The 25,799-nt window shown below is 42.4% G+C and overlaps 1 protein-coding gene across 15 annotated transcripts in view; it reads left to right on the forward strand.

Annotated features, from left to right (window-relative positions):
• Positions 1-25,799, forward strand: part of TACC1 (transforming acidic coiled-coil containing protein 1) — a 121,129-nt gene that overhangs the window by 54,586 nt on the left and 40,744 nt on the right. For 8 of the 15 annotated variants that reach the window (XR_009615999.3, XM_060653524.3, XM_060653529.3 and 5 more), the window contains exons 2-3: positions 8,482-8,668; positions 9,619-9,734. The exons of 3 other annotated variants lie outside the window; for them this stretch is intronic. Coding sequence is in view for 10 of the 12 variants with exons in the window: in XM_060653524.3 (XP_060509507.3) it covers positions 8,508-8,668; positions 9,619-9,734 (277 nt within the window). In the remaining 2 variants the exon portion in view is untranslated. The remainder of the gene's footprint in view (positions 1-8,481; positions 8,669-9,618; positions 9,735-25,799) is intronic. 4 more of the 15 variants (XM_060653537.3, XM_060653528.3, XM_060653530.3 and 1 more) reach the window with 1 other exon arrangement.

The raw sequence follows: 25,799 nt of genomic DNA on the forward strand, positions 1-25,799 counted from the left end.
ATACCTTCCTCATAATAATATCCTCCAATACTATGGGGCCAGAGGGCAAGGATTAGAGGAGATAATTCACGTAAAGAGTGCTTAGCATAGTGTCTGACGCATAGCAAGCAGTTATAATTGCTCGTTGCTCTGTTGAGGTTTGGATGGTCTTAATGATTTTCATGAGAGCCTTAGGTAATAACAATACTAGCTTTGGGTTGCTATTATTTTCCCCAGCCTGTCATTTGCTTTTTAATTTGAAGGCAAATATTTAGAAGCTTTACTCTTATGTGGCCAAATCTGCAATCTTTATTTTGTGTGTGATTTCATTAATTACTTGGAAGATTAGACAGTCATCCTTTCGACAGAGCTTTGACAGATTCTGTTGCTTCTGGGTTTTTTTCTCCCCATGGTTTGATTTTTATTATTTAGACATCTAATCCATCTGGAATTCGTCTTGGTATATGTTCTGGGGTAAGGTTTTAACTTGATCTTTTTCCCCATTGTCAACCACTTATTCTGCAACCACTAATTAAATTTCCTTTCCTTCCCCACTGTATTATAATATCTTCTTTATCACATAATACATCCCCATATTTGGTAGTCTCTTTTTCTGGGCTTTCCATTCTGTTTCACAGAACAAGGATATGCCTATTTTGGCATAAATGTATCCTAATACCTTGTAGACCTAATCCCCTGTTTGACTCTGTTTTTTTTGTTTGTTTGTTTTGTTTTTTAAGAATCTAAAATATGCTCACTTGTTTCTAAGTAAATTTTTGGAAAACATTGACAAATCCCAAGGAAAAAAAAACCCTAAGAATTTTTATTGCAATTGCATTAGACCTATACATTAATTGGATAATGTTGCCATCTTTAAATATTTAATTTAACCAACTTGAGACTTTGTAACATCTTTCCATTTATTCAGCTAGTTGGTTAGCTTTTATTTATTAGTGAAGAAAATGAGTGATGTGTTAACATTTGGAGTTTTAAAAAATTTTAACATACACAAAAAGGACAGGTTTCCCTTCTCCCCACTTTGTGGTATAACAGGACATATAAAAGAACATATTTTTCTTCAATTTTCACACACATACAGTTTCAGAACCCAAATATGGCAGTTACATTTTTGCTTTAAAAAGATAAAGGTCAGGGACACCTCGGTGGCTCAGTTGGTTAAGCATCTGACTCTTGGTTTCAGCTCAGGTCATGATCTCGGTTCATGGGTTTGAGCTCCGCGTCGGGCTCTGTGCTGACAGCATGGATCCTGCTTGGGATTCTCTGTCTCCCTCTCTCTCTGCCCTTCCTCTCTCTCTCTCTCAAAATAAATAAATAAACTAAAAAAAAAAAAAAAAAAAAAGATGAAGGCTGGTGGTATATCATGTCAAGGAGTTTGCTTCTTCCTTTCCTTAGAAACACAGGAAGATTATCAGTCACAAAGAGTTACTGTCATGAAATCCCCACCCCCCACCCCACGTCCCAGAGTGAGGATTTACATGGAGTGGGTACCCCAGTTATTTTGGATATTCCCTTCTTGACCCCCACCCCCATGAATCTCTGCTGTCCTTTCCAGTTGTCCTCCCTCTCTATTACCTTTCAACTTCTTAGTGACAATGTTTCATAAATTGAAAATGGGGACATGTGTTTACAAGGAGAGCAGGTAGAATATTTGATATCAGGATGATCTCAGAAAAGCCGGGTCATGTGATCAGTGTTCTTCTAGTGTTCCAGGTGTATTATCTGGGAGATTTATTTTAGAGGTTGGGTAGAGGAGAGGGGAGGGAATAAAATGGCTGCAGGAGTAAGAATATTATTCTCTTTCGACTTCCTAAATTCCTTCAGTCTCTTTAACTCAAGCCTTAGATTCCACCCTCTGCCTAACCTAGGTAAATGAAGTAAAGTAGATCTCTCAAATTTGGGGTAATGTTCATTATTAGAAACTTAAATTCATAAACAACTTAGAAAGGGTTTCAGATGGTTTTCTTGTCTGAGGCTTAACATGTAGCACTGCCTGACTCAGAGGGTCCACTTTTCTTCATGCCTAATCTGCCGGAAAGGAATACAAATTCAACAGAAGAAAACAAAAAGTGCTAAATCAATAACAGTAATTTTACAAGATTGCCTACCTGTTTAACCGACTCTGTAGTTGCAATAATGCTGTTTAGCAGGAAAAACCACTTTTATCTCCTAGAATGGAAGGTATTTCTAAATTTAAAGAGAGTTCACTGCTTTAATTGGATCTTTTGTGTTTATTTTTGGCTTGTTTTCAACTTTGGGTTTGTGGTAGTTGGTGGGAAGAATTAGGGATAATATTGGGGTTATTTTCCTCACTTGGAATGAACAGACCTAATTCTGCTTCTGTCTTTCATACTCAACAACTGTTTCTCTAACCCTCTTACATCCCAGGGCGGAGCTAAAGTGAACTTTCTCATAAAGTCATTAAACATACATTCATGCTGTCTGATAGGGATGAGAGAGAACTTCATAGAACTGGCTCTTAAATGATACTAGTTCAGTGTAAACACCATAAAATATATTTGTTTTTTCCCCCCACCTCCCACTGAAGGCTGACACACTATTTAACTCTGCCATGTGGCAATTCTGCCGTCTGTCTGATCCTGACCCAGGTTGAATAGCATACTTTCTGGGAAAGTCAGACTTTACTTTTGTGATATGGTGGACCTGACAAGAGTTGTTCACCAGCAGAAAGCCTGTACAAGGGTCTCTGAGCAGGCCCTAGGTGGGGAGCTTGGCCAAGTATTTAATGGATACAGTTTAGATCCCTTTTAATCTTTGTAGAACTCTGAAAGAGTATTAACTATGGACATAAATCTGGCTTTTCTTTAAAAAAAAATTAGGAGGTTCTCTTAGGGCACCTGGGTGGCTCAGTCAGTTAAGCATCTGACTTCAGCTCAGGTCATGATCTCACGGTTTGTGAGTTCAAGCCCCACATTGGGCTCTGTGCTGATGGCTCAGAGCCTGGAGCCTGCTTCAGATTCTGTGTCTCCCCCTCCCTCTGCCCCTGCTCCACTGGTGCTGTGTCTCTCTCTTTCTCTCTCTCTCTCAAAAAAAATTAAATAAACATTAAAAAAAAAAAGAAAGGAGGATGTCTTTATGATATAATGTGCAGTGTAAATATGTAGTATGAATTCTGATTTGGGAGTATTTGGGTAGTGGAGTGAAGATTGTAATTCTACAGGTGATTATAGCCTCTAGGTAAGAACATCTCATCTTGCAGGGTTGAGACTGTAACATGAAGGTATTTGAATATGTCAGATGCCCTTATCTGCTTCGTGTGATGTTGCCTCGTGCAGACATCAGCATGTTGTTGCCTGGTTAGACTGAGGTGGGTCAGGAAAGCAGGCCTCCTGCTGGCAGTGGCACTTCTCTGTGGCAGAGTGAGGTATTCTTAGTTGTGGCTTTCATGCCGGGTAAGCAGGAAGCAGGGACTGCAGCCGCAGTATATCGAGAGGAGTGTCTAGATTACGGAACGGCAAGCTACCTCGTGGCTGCGAAGACATTCTGCTTTCTTCCAGTCTGATACAGCGCCAAGAGTACTGACAGGAGACTGGTGTTCTAGATTCACTTCTGGCACCAATTAGCTGTATGACTTCAGGCAGGTGGTTGCCTTTTCTGCTTCAGTTACGTCATCTGCAAACTGAGAATAAGAAAACCTGCCCCGCTACTGGAGAGAAGGATTACAGAGATCAGATTGATCTAGGGTACTGTTAAACCATTACATCTTAGAGACCTCCTGAGGATGTTTAGCTTGGTGAGTGAGGTGAGAACATTCAGTGATCAGGTTGGTGGGGCAACCACGTGCAGGGGAATTCCCTGCCACATCTTGGAACCTCATCCAGCAAACAGCTCTCAAAAAGCAGGGCTGGGGAGTGGGAGACAGTCTATGGAGGTTCTGCTGAGGCATGTCAGCCTAGCTGCTATTTGCCATTTCAGTTTCACCCAGGCCAGTGCTTTTTCTAAGTTTTCAGAGCTGCCCAGCCACTTTGGTTACATCATCAATCTGGCATCTAATCTTAGTTGCATGGGATGTGTCTCTCGCTCACCAGATTCCTAAATTGTGAGAAAATACAGATATGTTGACGGGTTTGTCTGCCTGCCTGACCTTTTGGTTTTCTCTCTGCCTACTTCATCCCTAATTCCCTTGTGCCATCATGGTCCTCCTGCCTTGCCTCCTCCACTCCCTCCACATCATTTCATAACCGATGCTTTTTCATTTCACTGGCTGGCACAAACTCGGTTTCCTTAGCAGTGGTTTTCTGGTCCTTCCACTGTCAAAGTGTTCACATCATGCTTGAGCTGCTTACAACTCTGATGCTTCCTGAACAAGTGCAGTGACAGCTAAGGACGTGAATTTCAGTTCTGCTTCTTTACCCTCTAGGGGAGAGGCTGTCCACTTTCTCTAGGTAGTTTGGGGCAGGGAAATTGGGTCCCAGTCTTCACTACTTCCCTTCCATCCCCCAGGTTGTTACCAGAATGATCTAAATGATCTAAATGGAAATGTTATTTACTTGCTCAAAGCCTGATGACTCCCCTCTGCCCATCCAGGCTCGGGGGCTACCCGGACACACAGATGGCTTTGTTTTTGTCCAGCACCATGTTGGCCTTCACAAGGTTCAAAATGATTTAAATTAGTAAGAACATTAAAGATCGGAAGATGGGTTATAAAACCCATGGTTTGGGTTTTTCTCGAAAGACTGGTAGATGGCAATGCTGGGCACCAGGAACTTGGTAGCACTGCCCCTTAGCCACAGCAGTGTTCTCCAGATGACACAGCTGCCACTCTGGCCTTGTCACTCCCTTATGTTACCTAGGGAGGTTCTGGTGTTTGACACCCCCCCCACCCCGTCCCCCCGCTACAGGATCAAGTTCAACTTGAGTACTTGAGTTGAGATCAACTCTTTATGAGGTATACAGGATCCATACCAATTCCTTTAGGCCCCAACTACATCTGCCCCCACCTCCTGCCCCCATGCCAGGCTTTCCCAGAATAGCTCTGCTGTGAAATGCTATGAAATGATTAGTTGTTTGCCTGTTTGAGTTTGCTAACCCGTACATTTTATTATTTTTTTAAACGAAGAGACCCATCTTGCAGATCCCTCTGGAGCATCCATTACAGGCAACGGATGTGCCTGGCTTGGCCACACCACAATTGTGGAATGTTTCAAGGAAGTTACATTTTAGATTTTCATGGCCTATTGATCTAAAGCTTCAGTGAAGGGCAAGAAGAGAGGAAGGAACAGATGGGTTTCTTTCTGTGGTTTCGGTTGTTTCCAAGACAAATCCGTTGCATTAGGTGACTTGGTCATGTATTTGCAGACATTCTGCTCTCTGAAGCTGAGGATAGCAGCAAAATGGCTTACCTTGGTTGGGATATCTGTTTTCAAACATTGCCCCTTCTTTCCCAGAATTACAGGAAAATTGATATGTCAGTTAGCCTCATTACTTGAACTTCTAGACAATAAAATAAGTTCAAGTTATTGAGTAATTACTTCCTTTATCGCTGTTCACATCAAGTCTAGGAGCTTGCAGTAGAGTGATGTTCAGAAAACTAGGCATTTGCTTCTCCAATTTCAAGAAACGGCTGTATAGGTTGGGCTTTACCTTACTGGGGTCATTACTTGCTCCAAGTTCCATTCTGTGCTGGTTCCAAAACTTGATTTCCCCAGGAGGAGTCAGGCTTTTGGAATTTATGTCATCCTACTCAAACTCATAAGATCTATCTATAAACTACAATATCCCTTTTCTGTTTATTTAGTGAACACCTATTGAGTGTATGGCCCTGTCCTAATCTCTGGAGAAACAAAAATAAATCACAAATATGATGTGGCCCCTGCCATTTAGAAGCTTATGGTCTAGAAGTGGGACAGATAGGTAAACAAACACATTATATATCATATGCTAAGTGTAGGGTGACCTTACATCCTGGGGACATCCTGGTTTGTGCTTGCTGTCTGGTGTAACTATTAATAGTGTCCCCTTTCAAAACCATCTAAGGGCCACAGTAAAAGTTTCTTTGAGAGGTTGGGGTATAGAGATGGTAGAAACAGGAGAAATCAGCCTGCTTTCTCAGACTAAACACTTGAGTTGGGTATTGAAGGAAGTTTGGGAAGTCAAGGTCTGGGAGCTCGAGGTGGGGGTAAGGGGGTGGGAATGTGCAGAACTCTACAGGAAAAAGAGAAATAGTTCTAGCAGCAGCAGTTAGTCCAAGCTCATCGTTGTTTCCCAAATTTATCCTGTGAAAAAAAATTCCACAAGATACTTGGTAAAAATTCAGATTTCCAGGCCCTGGTGGTGATTTGAGTTAGTATTTTTAAAGAAGCACCCCAGATGATTCTGGGACATACTGAAAGTTCAGAACCAATTCTCTACTGATTATGGCTTAGGAATACAAAGGGCTGGGAGTAATGAGGAACAGGAACAGCAAGACTATAGCACAAGTCACCTATCAACCAGGTGGGATGCCCTCAGGTGGGAAACCCTGAGGTAAAACTAGCTGGAAGACATTTGCAGTGCAGCTGTAAGAAACAGACAGTTTGGGAAGTATGTCAGTGACAGTGGGGATGCAGAGGAATGAAGATTTGAGAACTACCCAGGAGAAAGAATGAACAGGATGTAAGAAGACATAGGTGCCAGTTACTAATTTACATGGGGCGGGGGGGGGGGGGGGGTGGGGGGGTGGGGGGGTGGGGTGGTAATATTATTTCCAGGCAACAAAACACGGGTCAAATCCAGGAACCTGGGGGAGTTTATAACCTGAAGGTTTATATGGTGAGCCGTAAACCTAAAAATACAAAGAACTGGATAATGTTGGGGTATATTTCATGACTTTAAAAAAAAAAAAAAAAAGACTCCTGCGTACTTCCCATCCTTGTAGTCTCCAGAACAATCCTGACAGTTGTGTTTCTCTCTGGAAAGGAGCTGGATGAATTCTAAAGCATCCTGACACCCTAATCCTTTTATCTAGACTTCAGGCAAACCTCTGCCTTTCTGTTATGGTAAGACTAAGTTATCTTACGGTAAGATAACTACCCTGCCTTATCTTACAGTATATTTGCTTTTGTTTTTGCTATCAAATGTGTAAGACAGTCATGACTCCTCAGCATGACTCCCCTTTTAGGGGAGACTGTCTCTTGCAGTTTCAGCATGACTTTGTTCCTAAATTCTGAAGCTGCTCTCTCTGTGAGAACCTGCAACCACCTCACAGATTCACGGCGACTCTGGGAAATTACAATAGTACAAGAAATGCCTTATCCAGGCAAGGAGATCATGAAACCTGGTGTTTGGTTTGTGTCTGCCAGCTTCCTTGGTGCATTGGAGATTCTGAGGCGAGCGATCCCTAAACGGAAAATGAAGAAAATCCGAGGAGAGCTCTTCTATTTCCTTCTGCTTTCAAACATAAAGAGGGTTTTTATTTTGAAGGCTGCCTTCACCAGGCCTGTTGGCATACTTCTGAAGCAGTAAACGAAGTCAGAAATCAAAGATTTAGACGAAGTTATGAAGAGAAAGCCTCAAAAAGGAGAATGGGAAGCCGATCAGGCTGTAATTTCACGGGGGTAATTTAGCACCCTTTACCAAAGACCTGGCCCCAGAGCGTCCAGGAGTGCGGTTTGGGGAGGGACAAAGCATCTACAATTCCAGTCCTTGGCTCCTCTTGTAGCATTGCTGAGGAATTTCCAAATCCTGGGAGTGGTAGAGTCGGAGGTGAATAGGCCGAAATCTTCCACGCTGTCAATGTCAGGGAGGGGTAAAAAGAACAGGCAACTGCGGCCTCAAAGTTTTTTGTTTTTTTTTTAATAAGGGGCTTCACTTCTATGCGATCTAATGTCACAACGCCATTAAGTCACAGTAGCAAGATGAAAAAATAAGGGAAAGAGGAAAAGCCCAGCGTGCACGGACCCAGGAAATGGATCTTCCCAGCTCCCGCCGCTCGCTGAGCTGTTGGGGGCGCCTGGGTGCTCTGCCCGCCGGAGTCGCAGCGGGGCAGCCCCCTGCCCGCAGTCCGGGCGCTACCAGCACGGCGCCGCGGCGGGGGGATCGGGCGGGAGCGCCGCGGACTTCAAAGCCCCGGCGCCGCCTTCGCCCCCGCCCGCGCGCGCGAATAGTACGGTCCAAGGGGGCGGCTCCTGGGGCGCGGCTCCCGCGGCAGCTGATGCGCGCCCCGCCGGCCGGGAGGCGGGAGCCCAAGACCCCAAGACCCGAGCCACCCGGCGCCGCGGGCCGGGGCCCTGAGGAGGCCCCAGGAAAGGCATCTTCCCGGCGGGAGTCGCCCGGCGCGGGGGTGGCCGCGACCGCACCGTTGGGGAAGGAGGACGAGGAGGAAGCGGCGCTGACTGCCGGCCGAGAGGAAGCGCTCCACCCGGGCCCCCGACGGCGCTCGTTTAACCACATCCGCGCCTCCGCTGGAAACGCTTACAGGCGCCTGTCACCCGTTCCCTCCATTTTGAAAGGGAAAAAAGGCTCTCCCCCTTCCCCTACTCGTAGGAGCTGGAGCCGGAGGAGCCGCGCTCATGGCGTTCAGCCCTTGGCAGATCCTGTCCCCAGTGCAGTGGGCGAAATGGACCTGGTCCGCGGTGCGCGGCGGGGGCGCCGGAGAGGACGAGGCCGGAGGGCCCGAGGGCGATCCCGAGGAGGAGGACTCGCAAGCCGAGACCAAATCCTTGAGTTTCAGGCAAGTACACGCATCCCTGCCGAGATGCAGACGTGCTGCCATCCATCCATCTGCGGCTCATTCTGTGTGCGTGTTTGTGGTCGCTCACCCGCGTAACCATTATCATGGCAATGCTGCGTCCCTGCCCGTAACCGGGTCCCCGCTGTGCATTCGCAAGTTCAGGATGTTTTGTCCGGTATTACCTTTCCTCCGTTTCCGTATGAGCTTCAGAACCTAACCCGGAATCTGCAGTCTTCCCGCATCCCGGTCTGCTTCAGTCACTTTCTCTAAGCTTCGATCCCCCAGCCCCCGCCCCTACACACAAGAGTGTCATTGATCACACCGGTAGAACTTGGGGCCCTCCCTGTGGAGAAGTCGCTCCCAGGCCCTCCTGGTGTCCCCTTGTGGCCCGAAAATGCAGCCTTGGTAAAGAAGGTCGCGTGATGACAGGCCCCTGGCAGCTGGTGAGAAATGGTGGTCTTTGCTGAGCTGCCACCGAATGATTGAGGAAGGCAGGTGACAGCATTCTCAGCCTCAGGCCGAGTGAGTTCCAAACAGGTAGAGGCCTGCCAAAGAAAAAGGCATCATGGCGAGAGCTGGCTTAATTTTAGGGGGAGAGGGCAGTCTTAATTTTTAAACCTATGAGAAAGGATTCTTTTAGAAAAGGAGTCTGTTGGAAAGCGCTTTTGGGGGGGATGTCAGAAGAAAGGATGACCTCAGAAATAAATGGTGATGAGAAAAGCTCCGGAGGATGGAGGAGATATTCAGGGAGACAGGATGCCAGACAGAAGGCGGAGGAGGGCCCTGCGAGAAAACCCGCAGCAGCTCCCACAGGCCAGTCCTTGCTGAGGACTAGTGGGTTGTAAAGTTAGGCAAAAATGCTGGACTTTAGCCTTTTCGGATATGTAGGTTGTAAAGGGTGTCGGAAATACCGTTGAAAGTGGTAATTCCTCATTTTTCCCCCTTGGCAGCTCGGATTCAGAAGGTAATTTTGAGACCCCTGAAGCTGAAACACCAATCAGATCACCTCTCAAGGAATCCTGTGATTCATCATTAGGATTGGCAGCACCGGGGGCCAAAACCCAAGGTAAAGGAAGATTTTCATTTTCTGCCTCTTTTGTTTTAAAGTTTTGAGAATGTAAATGAGGGAAGGAAGAGTGTTAACTTAGGACCATTTAAAAAGCTTTTGATCGAGTACTTACTAAGAAAGAGCTGTTTTAAGGCTCCTGGCTTATTTGAAATATTTTTGTTTGTTTTAGGAATATGGTTTTCTTCCCAAGTGGTTTGTACATTTGCAGTTTGAGATTATCATTATCAAACATTCCTGCTGGGCCCTTCCCCCTAAGCCCCGAAAAACCAAAAATGTATGTAGTAATGCAGAGGTGAAGGTATGTTTAGATTTGGCTTCAGATATTTCTCAGGCTAAGTCACTTTCTTCAGGGGTGTGTGTGGCTGGAGACAAAAATTATATGTAAGAGTGGACCTTTTTAGATATGAAGGAATCTTAAGCTGTTTCAAAATTGTTCACTTTTCCTTCATCTATATAGGAATGGTGAGCCTCTCAGTCTATCTACAGAAACCTGGCACAGAGATGGTCTCCTAGCCCCTCAGAGCTCAACCTTGAGCCTGCCCTTCAACTACAAAAGCTTCTGATCCATTTAATTAGTAGCAACCTTTTTTGTCACACAGCCAGTTTTGAGTAAAATTTCACCTGTCCTGATAGAATCTGTTTATCTGTTCAATAGAGTGCGCTGTGATTCAGCAGTGAAAAAGTCTTGCTCTCACTGAGCTAACGTTATGGAGGGAAATGGATCTTTTAAAGGTTAAGCAAGATACACATGTCAGCTTGTCTTAAGTATTATGGAAAAAAATAAAGCAGGGGAAGGAGGTATAGGGTGCATGGCGTAGGGATAAGAGATGCCAAAGGGTAATTAGGCCGAGCCTTGCCAATAAGGGAACTTGAGCAGAGCCCTGAAAGAAGATTGAGGGAACAGCCTTGCAGATTCTTGGGGAGAGAACCTTTCTAGCAAAGGGAATGGCATCTGCAAAGGCCTGAAACAGGACCAGCCTGAGATGGCGTGAGGCCCCATGGTGGGAGGATTTTGAGGACCAATGAAGAAGCCAGTGTGGATGGAGTGGTGACTAGGAAGGGAACAGTAGGAGCTGAAGTTAGATAAAGGAAAGTCTGGAACACTTTGTAATGATGCTTGGATTTTCTTTCTGAGTAAGATAGGAAGCCATTGGTGTGTTATCTCCCCAGGGCTGCCTTGACAAAGTAGAAACCCACAAACTGGGTGGGTTAAAACAACAGAAATAAATTCTCTCACAGATTTGGAGGCTAGAAGTCCGAAATCGAGGTATCAGCAGAGCCACAGAGCCATGTTCCCTCCTAAGGTTCTAGGGAAAAATCCTTTCTTGTCTCCTCTAGCTTCTGGTGGTGGCTGATACTTCACGATGTTCCTTGGCTTGTGGCAGGATAACTCCAGTCTCTGTCTCCTTCATTACAAGGCCATCTTCTTCCTGTGTATCTCTGTGCCTTCACATGACATTCTTTTAAGGACACCGGTGATTAGATATAGGGACCCTCCTAATCCAGTATGACCACATCTTAACTTGATTACATCTGCAAAGGTACTATTTCCAAATAAGGTCACATTCACAGGTATGGAGAGTTAGGGCTTCAACATACCTTTTTGAGGGATGCAATTTAACCCATAACAGCGCTTTGAGCAGAGAGATCATGTTTTGACATCCTTTTAAAGAGACATGAGGCGCCTAGGTGGCTCAGTTGGTTAATCATCCGACTGTTGATTTCAGCTCAGGTCATGATCTCACAGTTTGTGAGATTGAAGCCCGTGATGGGTTCTGCACTGAAAGTTCGGAACTGGGAGCCTGGTTCGGATGCTCTCTGTCTGTCTGCCCTCCCCCTGCTTATGCTGTCTATCTCAAAATAAACAAATAAACATTTAAAAAAAAAAAAAAAGGCTACTTAACTGTTGTCTGGAGAAGAGACTCTAGCATGGATATTGTTCTTCCATGTTTTCTCTTTTCCAGTGTCTGCCAGTGTCATCCTTCAATAGAGCCAGGTTATCCTGTTAACTAGTTTTTGACTTGATTATGACTTTTTTCTCCTAACGGTTACTGTATTTTATTGCTTCATAACTTCCTTACAGGTTGCTTGGGAAGTCAGGTTCTCTGTGAAAGACTTCATGATGGAGCTGGAATTATTGGTTCACTGATAATAATAATTATTATTACTTTTGTGGTTTGATTTTGCTTTGACTTGGGAGTTGTCTAATGTGTTTCCCCTGCTGAGAATTCAGCCATACTCTCAACACACCCTGGGTAGCCTCCCTCCCTGCTTTTTTTTCCACCCTGGGTTGCTTTTCACCATTGTTTTAGGCAGAGACCGCATGGGAACAGGCAGGTTTATATATTGGAGAGCTCACATGTGGCGCTTAGCTTTGCACACGGAAGATGCACTTGTTCTTCAAAGCTTCCTTTTTCTTCTGTCAAGATTGGCAGATCAGAAGAGAGATTTGAAAGCTGGAAAGAACTATTTTGAAGTTTTCCCATCAAATTTAAGTAATGCTCATGAGACCCATAAGTAGCGATTTGAAAGTCTCTTTGAATGTCCCTCAGCTTGGGCTGCTCCCTTCCTCACCATTCTGTCAGCTCCTAGTCTGATTCATCTTGACATATTCTTCGCTAATTGCATAGAGGCTCCTATGGCTCAGACCCCCCAGAGCCATAGAGAACCAATTGTTTGGTCCTTCCTGTGCCACTGACTTTTTTTACATGTTTTGGTAACTTCTAGCTCACACTCTTTTTCTCTCTTCTTTTAAAAGATTTCTTTTTAGAGAGTCATGGACCAGGAAAGCTGTGTGGAGTAGATAATGATTGGAGACCATGTATTTGATGGGGTAATGCGGTAGGGTATACAATCTAGGAGACTACCACCACATATTAAGAAATCTTTAAATTTGGGGGGCGCCTGGGTGGCTCAGTCGGTTAAGTGTCCGACTTCAGCCCAGGTCACGATCTCACAGTCCGTGAGTTCGAGCCCTGCATCGGGCTCTGGGCTGATGGCTCGGAGCCTGGAGCCTGCTTCCGACTCTGTGTCTCCCTCTCTCCGACCCTCCCCCGTTCATGCTCTGTCTCTGTCTCAAAAATAAAAAAAAATAAAACGTTAAAAAAAAAAAAAAAGAAATCTTTCAATTTGGGGTTTTGTTTTGTTTTTAATGTTTATTTTAGAGAGAAAGAGAGAAAGGGCAAATGGGGGAGGGGCAGAGAGAGGGGGACAGAAGATCTAAAGCAGACTCCATGCTGACAGCAGAGAACCTGATGTGGGGCTTGAACACACAAAATGTAAGATCATGACCCAAGCCAAAGTTGGATGCCTAACTAACTGAACCACCCAGGTGCCCCTGGAGCCTTTAAATAATAGGATGATTGTATATCAGCCTGGTAGTATTCTGCCTTTGAGAGCTCCTTCTGCCCAACGTGTAGAGTTAGCCCAGAGTCTTGTTGATGGCCTTGTTATACATACAGAGTAAATATAAAAATACAACCAAACACAGGTCTGACCAGGGAAGATATCAGTGGACCAAAATTCCTGGAGACACATTTCTCGTTGAAGTCTTAACTTCTGAGCTTGGATGGTCCTCTTTCTCCCAAATTGTTGATTATTTGGCTCCTGATAAAGTTAGTCTTTCATATATCTTTGGTTCCAAGACATAGTGGGATAGCAGGTAGAAATTATATAAAACTGTATCATTTTGGGGGATTATTTATGAGTTAGTCAGGGGTTAGAGTTAACATACATAAAAGATACTGGCTTCCTCGTATATTATGGTCCCCCAATGTATGGGCTGTATCCCACCCCTACTTCCATATGATTCTTTGAACGCAGGGAAACATCTACACCTATTTGAAGTTAATTTTCTTTTTATTGGAAGTTGTTGGGGACTTAACAGTATCTGAACTCTGTCTTAACACTCCTTAAGACAGAATTGTATGCCAATCTAGGAATGAAACAATGGATGAGGTTGTGGGGATTTTTTTAAGCCACAGACAGAAGCTGGCTTCGGACTAACTGGTAAAATAAAAGTTGAGCCAAAGAGGTTCCTTGAAAATACCAGAGTGGTGGCTGTAATATTGGGGCTGGTAGTTCTGTGTTTGCTATCTGTCTGCCTCCCCCAACAAAGAGTGTTTAAGCTGCTGCTGTTACTGTATTTTCTTTTTGCTGGGGGATGTATCCGTGAGGAGATGGCACGTACAGAGGACTTCTGAAAGGTACAATCTCAAGTTCATCCCCTCCCCACTTTTTTTTTGTGTGTGTGTTTATGGACTATGGTTTTGTCCATTGTCTTAGACTATAAAAGCTGCAGTGAGTGGATGTCCTGTGCTACTAGAAGCTACTAGAAGCCTCTCTGTCACACATATACCTTTATATGTATATACATATACATGTATGTATATATGTATATACCTTTCTTTGAGAAAGAAAATCTTAATTCATGCTGAAGCTCTGGTGTGTGCCCTTGGAACAACTAGTTAAATCTACCCTGTTTGATATGTTAATTAGGTGCCTTTTCAAAGACTCACTGTAGTCCTCCAGAATAGAAGGAAAGAGATAAACAGGATCAGTCCACAGATGTTTACTGCTGGAGGCCTGGTGGGGAATGCAGAGTTGTTTATTGACACAGTTTTGGTAGTCTCGATCAGGAATCAGCAGACTGTGGCTCACAGACCAAATGTGGCCCTGTCTCTTGCTCTGACCGATTATTGTTTTGTCTGGGAGCTAAGAATTGTTTTTACATTTTTAAGTGCTTGAAAAAAATTGTGACGTGTAAAAATTATATGAAATTCAAATTTTAGGGCCCGTAAGTAAAGTTTTGTGGGAATGCAGCCACACTTGTTCGCTTAGGTGCTGTCTGTGGCTGCTTTCACACTAAAACAACAAGGTTGATTACTTGGAACAGAGACTGTGTAGCTGGCAAAAGCCTAAAATGTTTACTGTTTGGCTCTTTACAGAAAAGTTTGCTGACCTAGATCCACACCTAGGACAATTTTGATAAAAATATAAAGCTTAAGTAATTTGGGAGAACTTTCAAGAAAGCAGCAAGGCTATATACATGATTAATTAACATGAACTGTGGCATCTGGTGCTGTTAGTGCAGGCCTGTATGCTTAGGTTAAGACTCTAGGGAAAGGCTGATTTGGGCTGGCTGTTTGTCTCCCTTACAAAACACAAATGTCATTGGTCTGTCAGTGTACTTGCTTTTTAATTGACTGTGAGATCCAAGGAGTTATGAAAAATGGAAATTAGAGAAGAATGAAGAGAACTTGGGAATCATTTAATAATATAAGTACAAATATATAACTTTTGACTTTTGCCCATTAAGTGTTTTTTAATAGTTTTAATTTAATTTAATAGTTTTAATTGGGTGTTTTAGAATTTATTTGACAGTTGATATGGTATATTGTTGGTATATGCTGTATGATTGAAATGGTATATTTATTGGATTGTTTTAGACTGTGCATATGTAAGACCTAGAATGCAGATCTTGTTAAAATGTAACACTTAGGTTTTCAATTCTAAGGCTTTGGGTCACATGTACAAGAAAATATGCAGGGGCACCCGGGTGGCTCAGTGGGTTAAGTGTCTAGCTCTTGACTTGGGCTCAGGTCATGATCTCAACAGTTCGTGAGTTTGAGCCCCATATTGTGCTGTGTGTTAGCTGTGCAGAGCCTGCTTGGGATTCTCGCTCTGCCCTTCCCCTGCTCATGTGTGCACACTGTCTCTCAAAATAAATAAGCTTAAAAAAAAAAAAGAAAATACTATACAGACATTTTTCATTAGGTATTTATTGAAGTGTTCCAGTAAAATTCATGAGTATGGTTCTCCTAAGGATTTAGTTTAACATCCTCTCCCTGCCCCTACCACAAGGATTGCTTTATTAGAATTTCCTAGAAATGATGGGACTAATAAGGACCCTTAATGTTACCTAGCCCAAAAGTTTAACCCATGTGGCTCCTTTGACAATATCCCAAACCAATACTTTTATTTTTATTTTTTAATTTTTGATGTAATTAGTTCTTTCATAGTTTAAATTTGTATATTCTATTATTATAAGATCTTTAAGGCTTGGAAACCTCAGCAGCATAATACAATTCTGTGGTGTTGTTTTTTTTTTTTTTTTTTTCCCCCAGATAACATTTTTAGCTCTCAACTTGGGAGATTCCTACTAGTTAGTAAATGGGATCAGAGCCATGTTTCTTTGTTGGTTAATTTATAGCAGTGTAAATGAGCCACACAGAGAGCTTCTATGTGGTGTTCCACCCAAAAAAGAAAGTCTTCTTGGGGAAAAAGTATAGTTTTTCCAGCAGACTTCTCAGGAAGTGCAGAACCACAATATTTGAATAAAAAACTTAGGAGCAGGGGTAAAGTCTCCCTGCTGAAAGTAAACATTTTAGGGGCATCTGGGTGGCTCAGTCGGTTAAACATCCGACTCTTGATTTTGGCTCAAGTCATGATCTCGCAGTTGAGGAGTTCGAGCTCCACTTTGGGGTCTGTGCTGATGGTACAAAGCCTGATTGGGATTCTGTCTCTCCCTCTCTCTCTGTCTGCCCCTCCCCTGCTCATTCTTTCTCTCTCTCTCTCAAAATAAATAAACATTAAAAAAAGGAAGTAAACATTTTAATAACTGTAAAGCAGTAAATGTTATAATGGTTAAACTCACCTTAGACTCATACTTGCCAGTTTGGGGCTTACTTGAGCAGCAAATAAAGTGATATAGCTTACTGTGATAGTTTCTGGTGGTGCATGTGTGTGTGGGAGGGGCAACCCTTCCAAAATTATGTTGCTGCCATTTAATGTTCCACTTAAAAAAATGTATGTGGTCTAAAGCCGTTTAAACATTTAGGTTAAAGAGTACTCATAGTGTCTTTTTCAAGTGAGCAGTAGCAATGTTCATAGGAAGTCCTGGCAGCATAAGCCATTTTGTCACAATCTCCTAACTCAGGTTAGTGATATGAAAGCTACTGGTTTATCTACCCAAAACAAAACAGCTTGGTGGGGCTGTGATAAATGACGGTTGCTGAATTGCCTGAAAACTGTTAGCATTGGGCCTAGAAAGGGATTGCTGTTTCTAAGTTCAAGATCTCACTCTCTCCTTTGCTTGTACATGAACCTGATTTCATGAGTTTCCACAAACATGATTGTATCTCCAGGAGTTAGATTGATAATGGCTGAATGGATATTTCATTATTTCACAAATGAAAAAGTGTAATTTGACAGTTCTGTTTGGCAGATACAGATATATTCCTAGGCAGTCCAGGTGCCTTCTTTCCCATGTCCTTGCTGGAAATATAACAACAAATTACTCATCTCCAGCTTTCCCACTAGAAGACTGCCACCTAGCAGACCATTGTCTTTCTGTTTCAGCTGAGTTTTTCTGTTTGTTTGTTTATTTATTTATTTTATTTATTTATTAGAGACAGTGAGTGAGAGTGGGGGAGGGGCAGAGAGAGGGAGAATCCCAAGCAGGCTATGCTTTGCCAGCACAGAGCCCAACGTGAAACTCGAACCCATGAACCGTGAAATCGTGACCTGAGCTGAAACCAAGATTCAGACACTTACCCGACTGAACCACTCTGGTGCCCCTCAGCTGAGTTTACTGAATTTGATGGGAGCAAGTAGGCTTCCCCCCCCCCAACCCCCTTCTTTTCAGCATCTTACTTGATTTTAGAACAGTGATGCTGTGAGATGGGACACATATAATCTCCATTCCACAGATTGGGGCCAGAGTCTTTACTGCTTGTGGTAGAGTGGGGTCTTAAATTTAGCTTTTAAGATTGCACATCCAGAGCTTCTTGGAACATATTATACAGCTTCTCTCCCCCAGGGAATCTGTGATTTTCTGTGATTCTCTTCACTGATTGAAGAGAAAACTTTTCAGAGGAACTGAAGGTTCTTAAAATGTTTCCAGGACAGAGTGTGTGATGGGGGAAAGCATCCTTTAAGGTATCCTGTTAAGTGACAGTGATTTTAAGAAAAAGTTCAGTAGGGGATATATATTCCATATTTATTAACTTTGCACATATATGAAGTATAAAGTGTAGTTCAGGAATTTTGAATATTATAAGTTTGCAGCACAATTTAGATATAGAGCTTGAAGCAGGAAAGAAAAAAAGCATTACTGGGTATTCAACTTTATTGAAAACATTTTGCTTCCTTAATGCTTAGCTTCAGCTTATCAGTGAGAAATAAAGAGGGAAGGGACATATTGAGTAGTAACTTTTGCTTTCTCTCTCCACATGTGAGTTGCGTGGGGGAGGAGAGGTAGGTACCTGGAGATGTATGCAGCCTCCTGGGACTCTGTACCTATTTTGGGTTAGAAAGAAGAGTTTCTAAGAGGCCTGTATTAGTTATCTATTGCTGCATAACAAATTACTCCAAAAGTTATTAGTAGCTTAGAACAATAAACATTTCACATAGCTTTCATAGGCCTAGAATTTGGAAGCATTTTAGCTGGGTGATCTGGCTTAGGGTTACTTGTGAGAATGCAGTCACAGTGTTGGCTGGGACTGTAGTCATCTGAAAGCTTGACTGGGGCTGGAGGACCTTCTCCTCAAGTAATTCACTACTGCCTGGCAAGTGCTGGCTGTTTGTGGGAGGCCTCAATTCTTTACTATGTGGATGGACCTCTCTCTCTATTGGGTGGCTTGAGTGTTCTTCTATACTGGCAGCTGAGTGACCAGAGTGAGTGATCCAAGAACAAGATGGGAATTGTAATGTGTTTTGTGACTTAGCTTCAGAAGTCACGTTGTTATTTCCATAATATCTTTTCGGTTAAACGGGTCAGTCCAGGGACATGAATGCTGGGAGGTGGGATTCATCTCACCTGATAAATGGCTCCCTCATTGGGTGCCATCTTGGAGGCTGACTAGCACAAGACCATTTTCTACTTTTTAAAACTTATACCAAAGGGTATAATTTCAAAGACTTCAGCCTTTTTTATTACTTTCTTCCTCTGGGGACTCTTCACTGCTTTATCCACCCCTTCCTTTGGCTCCTTTTCTTAGAGTACAGGAGCAGAAGCGACAGGAGAAATAAGGTGGTCTTCAACCAGGGTCCCTCTCCTATTGTGGAAGTGTCTCATGTGCCTGGTGAATCTGTTGCTGTTGCTTTGGCTGGAGGCTCCTCTCTCTTTTCCTTTATCCTGCATCAGCCCCCAGCTCCTGTGTGGGCGGTTGCTACTTTGTGAGAGAGGCAGTTGGTATTTCGAATTCTCCAGTAATTATTTCTGAAGAGATGCACATTATGGTTGTTTGGCAGCAACGGAGTGAAGTTACACAATTTCACATCTCTGCAGAGGAGTCCCATCTGTTAGCACGTGCCCTTTCTCTCTGCTCCTCCTGCTGCAGTTGTTGGGGATGGAGGAAAAGTCCTACAGGGAGAGCCTTCTACAGTTTCTGTCTATGGTGGAGGATTTCTAATGTATTTGAAATGTATCCTCAAACAAATCCAGATGGTTCCGAAACTCCAGGACATCTCATCAGTGAGAAGACTTACTCGTCGTTGGATGGGTTTCTGTGGATAAGGTTTGGCTGCCTGGTGGGCAGACAGTCTTGATTAGTGGGCCCCTCCATCTAACTGTATTGTGATGTTGGCCTTCAGAGGATAGGGTTTGGGTCTCCTTTTTAAATAAAATAGCATAACATGCTGGTTTGGAGATTTGAAATATTTTCTTCACCCTTAGTTCAAGCTTTTAAAGCCTGTCCAGTGGCTTTCCAGATTACTCTTTACCTGTGGAGTCTTATATTTTAGGATGAGCCTCTGTCAGGAGTTAGAAGCTTATCTCTGGAGAACACGGCATCTGGCGTCGTGTCTCTTACAAAAAGCAATTAAACTTGCCCCCGCCCCTACCAGCTCCTGAATAGTGTTTTAATTGTTTTTTTTTTGTTTTTGTTTTTGTTTTGTTTTGTTTTGTTTTTCTTGTGTAGGGCCCGGAGGAGGAGGTCTGGCCAGTTTGTTTGTTGTTGTCTAGGTTTGGTCAGGGGTGGGTACGTGAGGGGTGGTGTTGGATGTTGATGTTTTTCTGCTTTAAGTAGTGATATCTTAAAATTCTGGCTACCTAAGAGGATGTTCTGCATTTTCCTGCCTTGACTCACCCACTTGGAATCCTCTCCTTACTCTCATGCTCTGGATGACCTTGGGGCCCCACTGGTCGTGAGGGAACGTGAGCTCTGCAGCCTATACCCTGAGGTTCTACCCAGCATTCCGGGAAGAGACCTGCGTGTGCTGTTATCCTGCCCCTGGGTACCACATCGTGTCCACTTCTGCATTTTAAGGCCTGTGTCCTTGACTAAATGGCCTAGAATGTACATATATAAAGTATATTTCAACTTTGGGGTAATCAGAGGGACTGGGAATTCAGAGACATGAAACTGAAAAAAAAAAAAAAACAAAACCCTCGAATTTTGGCCACTTGCCTAAATGCTAATTTGTACCTTATTAACAGTCTCCTCGGGTCAGACCACTTTAGCAGGAAGGGGTGGCACAAGTGCCGGAATCACACTTCCCTCCTGAAGCCCTTGATTCCAGCACAGTAGAGCAGGGGGTGGGAGGCAAGACCAAGCCATACATTTAAGAGAGGACAGCTCTTCAAAGGGAAAGGGTCGAATGAAGAACAAATGTTAATCCTTACAGCTGTTGGTGTAGAGCTGAACAGCTTTCCCACTACTTCAGTGTACTTTTTCTGTCTATAAATGATAATCTCTTGAAAAAGAAGTCCTTTATGTGTCAGACGTTCGCCCAGCAGTGGGCACTGGTTGAGGATCACCTCTGGTTTGGGTGCTCGCTCCAGTTTTGGTGATACAAAAGGGACCAGGTGTAAGGCCCCCACAGAACTCCGTCTGGAGGAAGCCTGCCGGCTTCTATTACCAGTGTTCTTACAAGGGAATGTATGAGGGAGGTCTTGGGAGAAGTCAAATGTTAGAAATCAGAATTGAAAAGAAACAGCTCCTTCCTCCCCCCCTCCCCCCCCAAAAAAAGCGAAAAGCATTTTGAGCTTAACAATTGTTCTGTCTCTAGGATGGTTCCTATGCTTGGGTATATCTGCTGTAGGAGAGAGGAGTGATGTCATTTTTTCACCTTTTTCTGTAAATAGAATTTATCTAGCACACTGTAGGCTTCCTCAAGAGAAATTTAAAATCCCAAATTGATGTGCTAGTGAGACCTACCACCTCGCTGCAGTGTCCCTACAGGTGATACACATAAGAGCTATTTACAGCATTTTCTGAAATGTAAGTCTGTGGTGTACTAGAACATTTTATTAAGAATTGCAGGAAACTCCTCCTGCTCAGCCTTTAAGCTGTGTCCTTTTTTTCTTTGTTAACAATTTTATTGAGGGGCACCTCAGTAGCTCGGTCGGTTAAGTGTTTTGCTTTCTGCTCAGGTCATGGTCTCGCAGTTTGTGAGTTCAAACCCCACATCAGGCTCTGCACTGACAGCAGGGAGCCTGCTTGGAATTCTCTCTCTCCCTCTTTCTCTGCTGCCCCCCCCCCCCCGAAAATAAATAAATATTTAAAAATATTTTTAAAAAGTTTTATTAGATATAATTCACATGCCATACAGTTCACCTATTTTAAGGGCCTGCGATGCAGTGATTTTTAGTATATTAACAGAGTTGTGCAACTATTGCCTGTATCCAATTTTTAGAACATTTTATCACCCCCAAAAGAATCCGTACCCATTAGGAGTCACCTCCCATTCCTTTCCCATTCCACCCCTGGGCAACTGAGAATCTAAATTGTGTCTCAGTAGATTTGCTTATTGTAAACATTTTATATAAATGGAACTATACAGTCTATAGTCTTTTGTGACTACCTCTGTTTACATCCATGTTGTAGCATGTATCTGTACTTCAGTCCTGTTTTATTGTTGATTAGCACTACACTACATGGATATGCTGTATTTTGTTCAGTTGATAGACATATGGGTTATTTCCACTTTGGGGTTATTATGGTTAATGCTGCTATGAACACTTCCTGTGCATAGGTTTTTATGTAGATGCCTAGTAGAATTGCCGGGTCATGAGGTAACTCTATTTCTAACATTTTGAGGAACTGTCAAAGTGTTTTCCAAAGAGGCTGCACCATTTTACATTCTTACCAAGCATGTGAGGGTTTCAGTTTCCCCACCTCCTTGCCAGCACTTGCTATCCATCTCTTTGTAGCCATCTTAGTAGGTGTGAAGTGGCATCTCCTGGTTCTGATTTGCGTTTCCCTTATATCTAATGATATCGAGCATCTTTTCATGTACTTGTTGGCCGTTGGTATATCTTCGTTAGCAAAATGTTTATTCAGATTCTTTGTCTACTTTTTAACTGGGTTATTTATCTTTTCATATTGAGTTATAAGAGTATGTATTCTACATACGAGTCCCTTACTATAGATGTGATTGTAAATAGTTCTTCCCATTCTGGCAGTTATCTTTTTACTTTTTTGATGGTATCATTTGATGTGTAAAAGTTTTTAATTTTGATGAACTTCAGTTTTCTACTTTTTCTTTTGTCCCTTGTGTCATATCTAAGAAGGCTTTGCCCAACCCACAGTTCCAAAGATTTACTCCTAGGTTTTCTTCTAAGAGTTTTATAGTTTGAGCTCTTACATTTAGGTCTGTGATTCATTTCGAGTTAATTTTTGTATAGTTTGTGAGGAAGTGGTGCAACTTCTGTCTTTTGCATGTAGCTGTGCAGTTGTCCCAGCACCATTTGTTGAAAGATTGCCCTTTTCTCTATTGAATTAATTTTGTACCCTTGTCAAAATCAATTAATCATAGATGTAAGAGTTCATTTCTGAACTTTTAATTGTTTTTTTTTTTTTTTTAAGTTTATTTATTTTGAGAGAGACAGAAAGCGTGAGTGGGGAGGCACAGAGAGAGAGAGAATCCCAAGCAGACTCCATCCACACTGTCAGCACAGAGCCTGATGAGGGGTTGAACTCACAAACCATGAGATCATGACCTGAGCCGAAGCTGGACATTTAGCCGACTGAGCCACCCAGGTGTCCCTAAACTCTTAATTTTGTTTTATCGATACATATGCCTTTCCTTATGTTTGTCCTACACTGCCTTGATTATGGTAACTTTGTAGTGAGTTTTGAAATCAGGACATAGGAGTCCTCCAACTTTGTTCTTTTGATTGGTTTAGCTATTCTGGGTTCTTTGCATGTCCTTATGAATTTTAGGATCAGCTTATTAGTTTTTGCAAAGAAGCCTGCTGGGATTTTGATACGTGTTGTGTTCAATCTGTAGATAAATTGGGGAGTGTGGTCATGTTAACAATATTAAATCTTCCAATCCATGAATATAGGATGTCTTTCCATTTATTTAGATTTTTAATTTTTTAAACAGTTTTAGAGTATCTTGCCTTTCTTTTGTGAAGTTTATTTTCAAGTATCTTATTCTTTTTGATATAATGGTAAATGAAATTATTTTTTTAATTTCTTTTTTGGATTTTTCATTGCATGTGTATAGAAATACAATTAATTTTTTGCACATTGATTTTATATTCTAGGACTTTCTATATACAGGATCGTTTCATCTGTAAATAGAGATAGTTTTTACTTTTTCCTTTCCAATTTAGGTATCTTTTATTTTATTTTTCCTAGCCTAATTGACCTGGCTAGGACTTCTAGTACAATTCTGAATAGATGTAGCAAAAGCTGATATTGTTGTTCTTGATTTTAGGGTAAAAGCATCAATCTTTTAGCATTAAGTATGACATTAGCATTAAGGTTTTCATAGCTGTCCTTCATCAAGTTGAGGAGGTTCCCTTCTGTGCCTAGTTTGTTAGATGTTTTTTGTCGTGAAAGGATGTTGGATTTTGTCAAATTCTTTTTCTGCATATACTGTGATAATTATGTGGGTTTTGTATTCCATTCTGTTGACATACACTAATTGATTTTCAGGTGTTAAACCAACCTTGCATTCCTTGGATAAATCCCACTGTTCATGATGCGTAAATTGGCTTTTTATGTGTTGGTGGATTCAGTTTGATAGTATTTGGTTGAAGATTTTTACTTCTGTTTTCTTTTTTTAATTTCTTTTAAATGTTTATTTATTTTTGAAAGACACAGAGACAGAATGCAAGTGGGTTAGGGGCAGAGAGAGAGGGAGACACAGAATCTGAAGCAGGCTCCAGGCTCCAAGCTATCAGCATAGAGCCTGACGTGGGGCTTGAACCCATGAGCTGTGAGATCATGACCTGAGCTGAAATTGAACGTTCAACTGACTGAACCACCCAGGGGCCTCTGCTTCTATTTTCAATAGGAGATATTGGTCCGTAGTTTTTTTCTTTCTTGTGATAACTTTGGATTTGTTATCAGAGTAATATTGGCCTGATAGAATGAGTTGGGAACTATTTTCCTCTTATATTTTTTGTAAGAGTTTGTGAACAATTGATATTAGTTCTTTAAATATTTGGCAGAATTCATGAGGCTGGTCCATGTTTTTGGGGGGGCGGGAGGAGTTTTTAATTTACCAATTCAGTTTCTCTCCTTGTTTTAGATCTATTCAGATTTTCTATTTCCTCTTGAGTCAGATTAAGTAGTTTGTGTCTTTCTAGGAATTTTTCTACTTTATCTAAGTTATCTAATTTGTTAACATGCAATATCTCATTTTTAAATGGAATTAATAAGCCCTGCTCTGCCTTTTTCACAGGGTTGATTTGAGGATCAAGTTAGGTAATGCTTTGAGGATCAAATAAGTGAAATGTTTTACTTGTTCTGAATTCTTAGTTGTAGGAAAACATAACCATATTTTACCACTGTCTGCAATTTATGCAGTTTACCATTTCTACTGTGTTCCTCCTTTGTTAATTACATTTCAGGGGAGAGGTTGTTGCTCTTGTTCCCAAAAGAATATGAACTAAGATTGGGTTCAAAGGGGAGTTAAAGTCATTTGGGGGCCTATTTCTGCCTATTTCCTGAAGAGTAGCAGAACTTCTAGATCCTATGCTGGGGATCCTATGTAGGGTCAGAGGACATCAGTGCACCATTAAGGAAATCAGTTGTGGGCTCTGATTCATTCTGCTCTCAGCTAGCACTGAGAAAATCTGTTTCCTTTCCTCTCTGAACAAATGCTGAGCTTATCCAGTCACTGATTTCCTAAGCTTTCCTGTAATCCATACCTTAGATGCACTATATTCATTCATCCCACTTCTGCCCAGCTTGCATCAAAGTAATAAAGGTTCTCTTAAAATACAGCTTAGCTGGCACACCTGGGTGGCTCAGTTAGTTAAGTGCTCAACTCTTGATTTCAGCTCAGGTCATGAACTCATGGCTCATGAGATCGGGCCTCACGTTGGGCTCTGTGCTGACAATTCAGCTTGCTTGGGATTCTCTCACCCCTTCTGTGTCTCTGCTCCTCCCTAGCTTGTGCTCTCTTTCTCTCAAAATAAATAAACATTAAAAAAAGAATTATTTCATATAATGCTCTAGAAAGTTCTCTTCATTTGCTGAATATGACGGCAAATTCAAAGAAGGAATCTCTCCTTTAGAAAGGGAAGAGAAGTTGGTGACATAAAAACTGACTCCTTAAAATCAGAAGTCCAGCAAGTGCTGGTGTTTTCTGTAAACATGTTTCTATAAAGACATGTGAGGTGGCACTCATATAAGAAGGTGGTGGTTTTTTCCCCTCACTGTTGTATTTGGTTGTTCTCTGAAGGGATTTTGAGTGTGGCTCTTGTTTCCTTAATTGCATTATAAGCCCCATGCGCTTATTTTGTGGTCTCTTCATGCCTAGTACAGTATATGCTGCAGGTTATAAGAGCCTGTGCCTGGTTGGTTAGATGATTATTTTAGAAATTATTTTGTGATTTGATTTTAGGACTTCAAGTCCTGATGAAGCTGATGGTTAAATTAATTAGGGAGTGTTGACTATTGAACATCTGATTTGGATCCTTATGTAGAATATCTTAGTACTGTGGTTTGTGGTCAATTGCTGTTATACATTTATAAAACTTCACTGTCAGGGCGCCTGGGTGACTCGGTTGAGCTTCCAACTAGATTTCAGCTCTGGTCATGATCCCAAGATCATAGAATTGAGCCTCATGTTGGGCTCCATGCTTGAGATCTCTCTCTT

This window comes from Panthera onca, chromosome B1 (assembly GCF_046562875.1).
Source record: "Panthera onca isolate mPanOnc1 chromosome B1, mPanOnc1 haplotype 2, whole genome shotgun sequence".
Lineage (NCBI taxonomy): Eukaryota > Metazoa > Chordata > Mammalia > Carnivora > Felidae > Panthera > Panthera onca.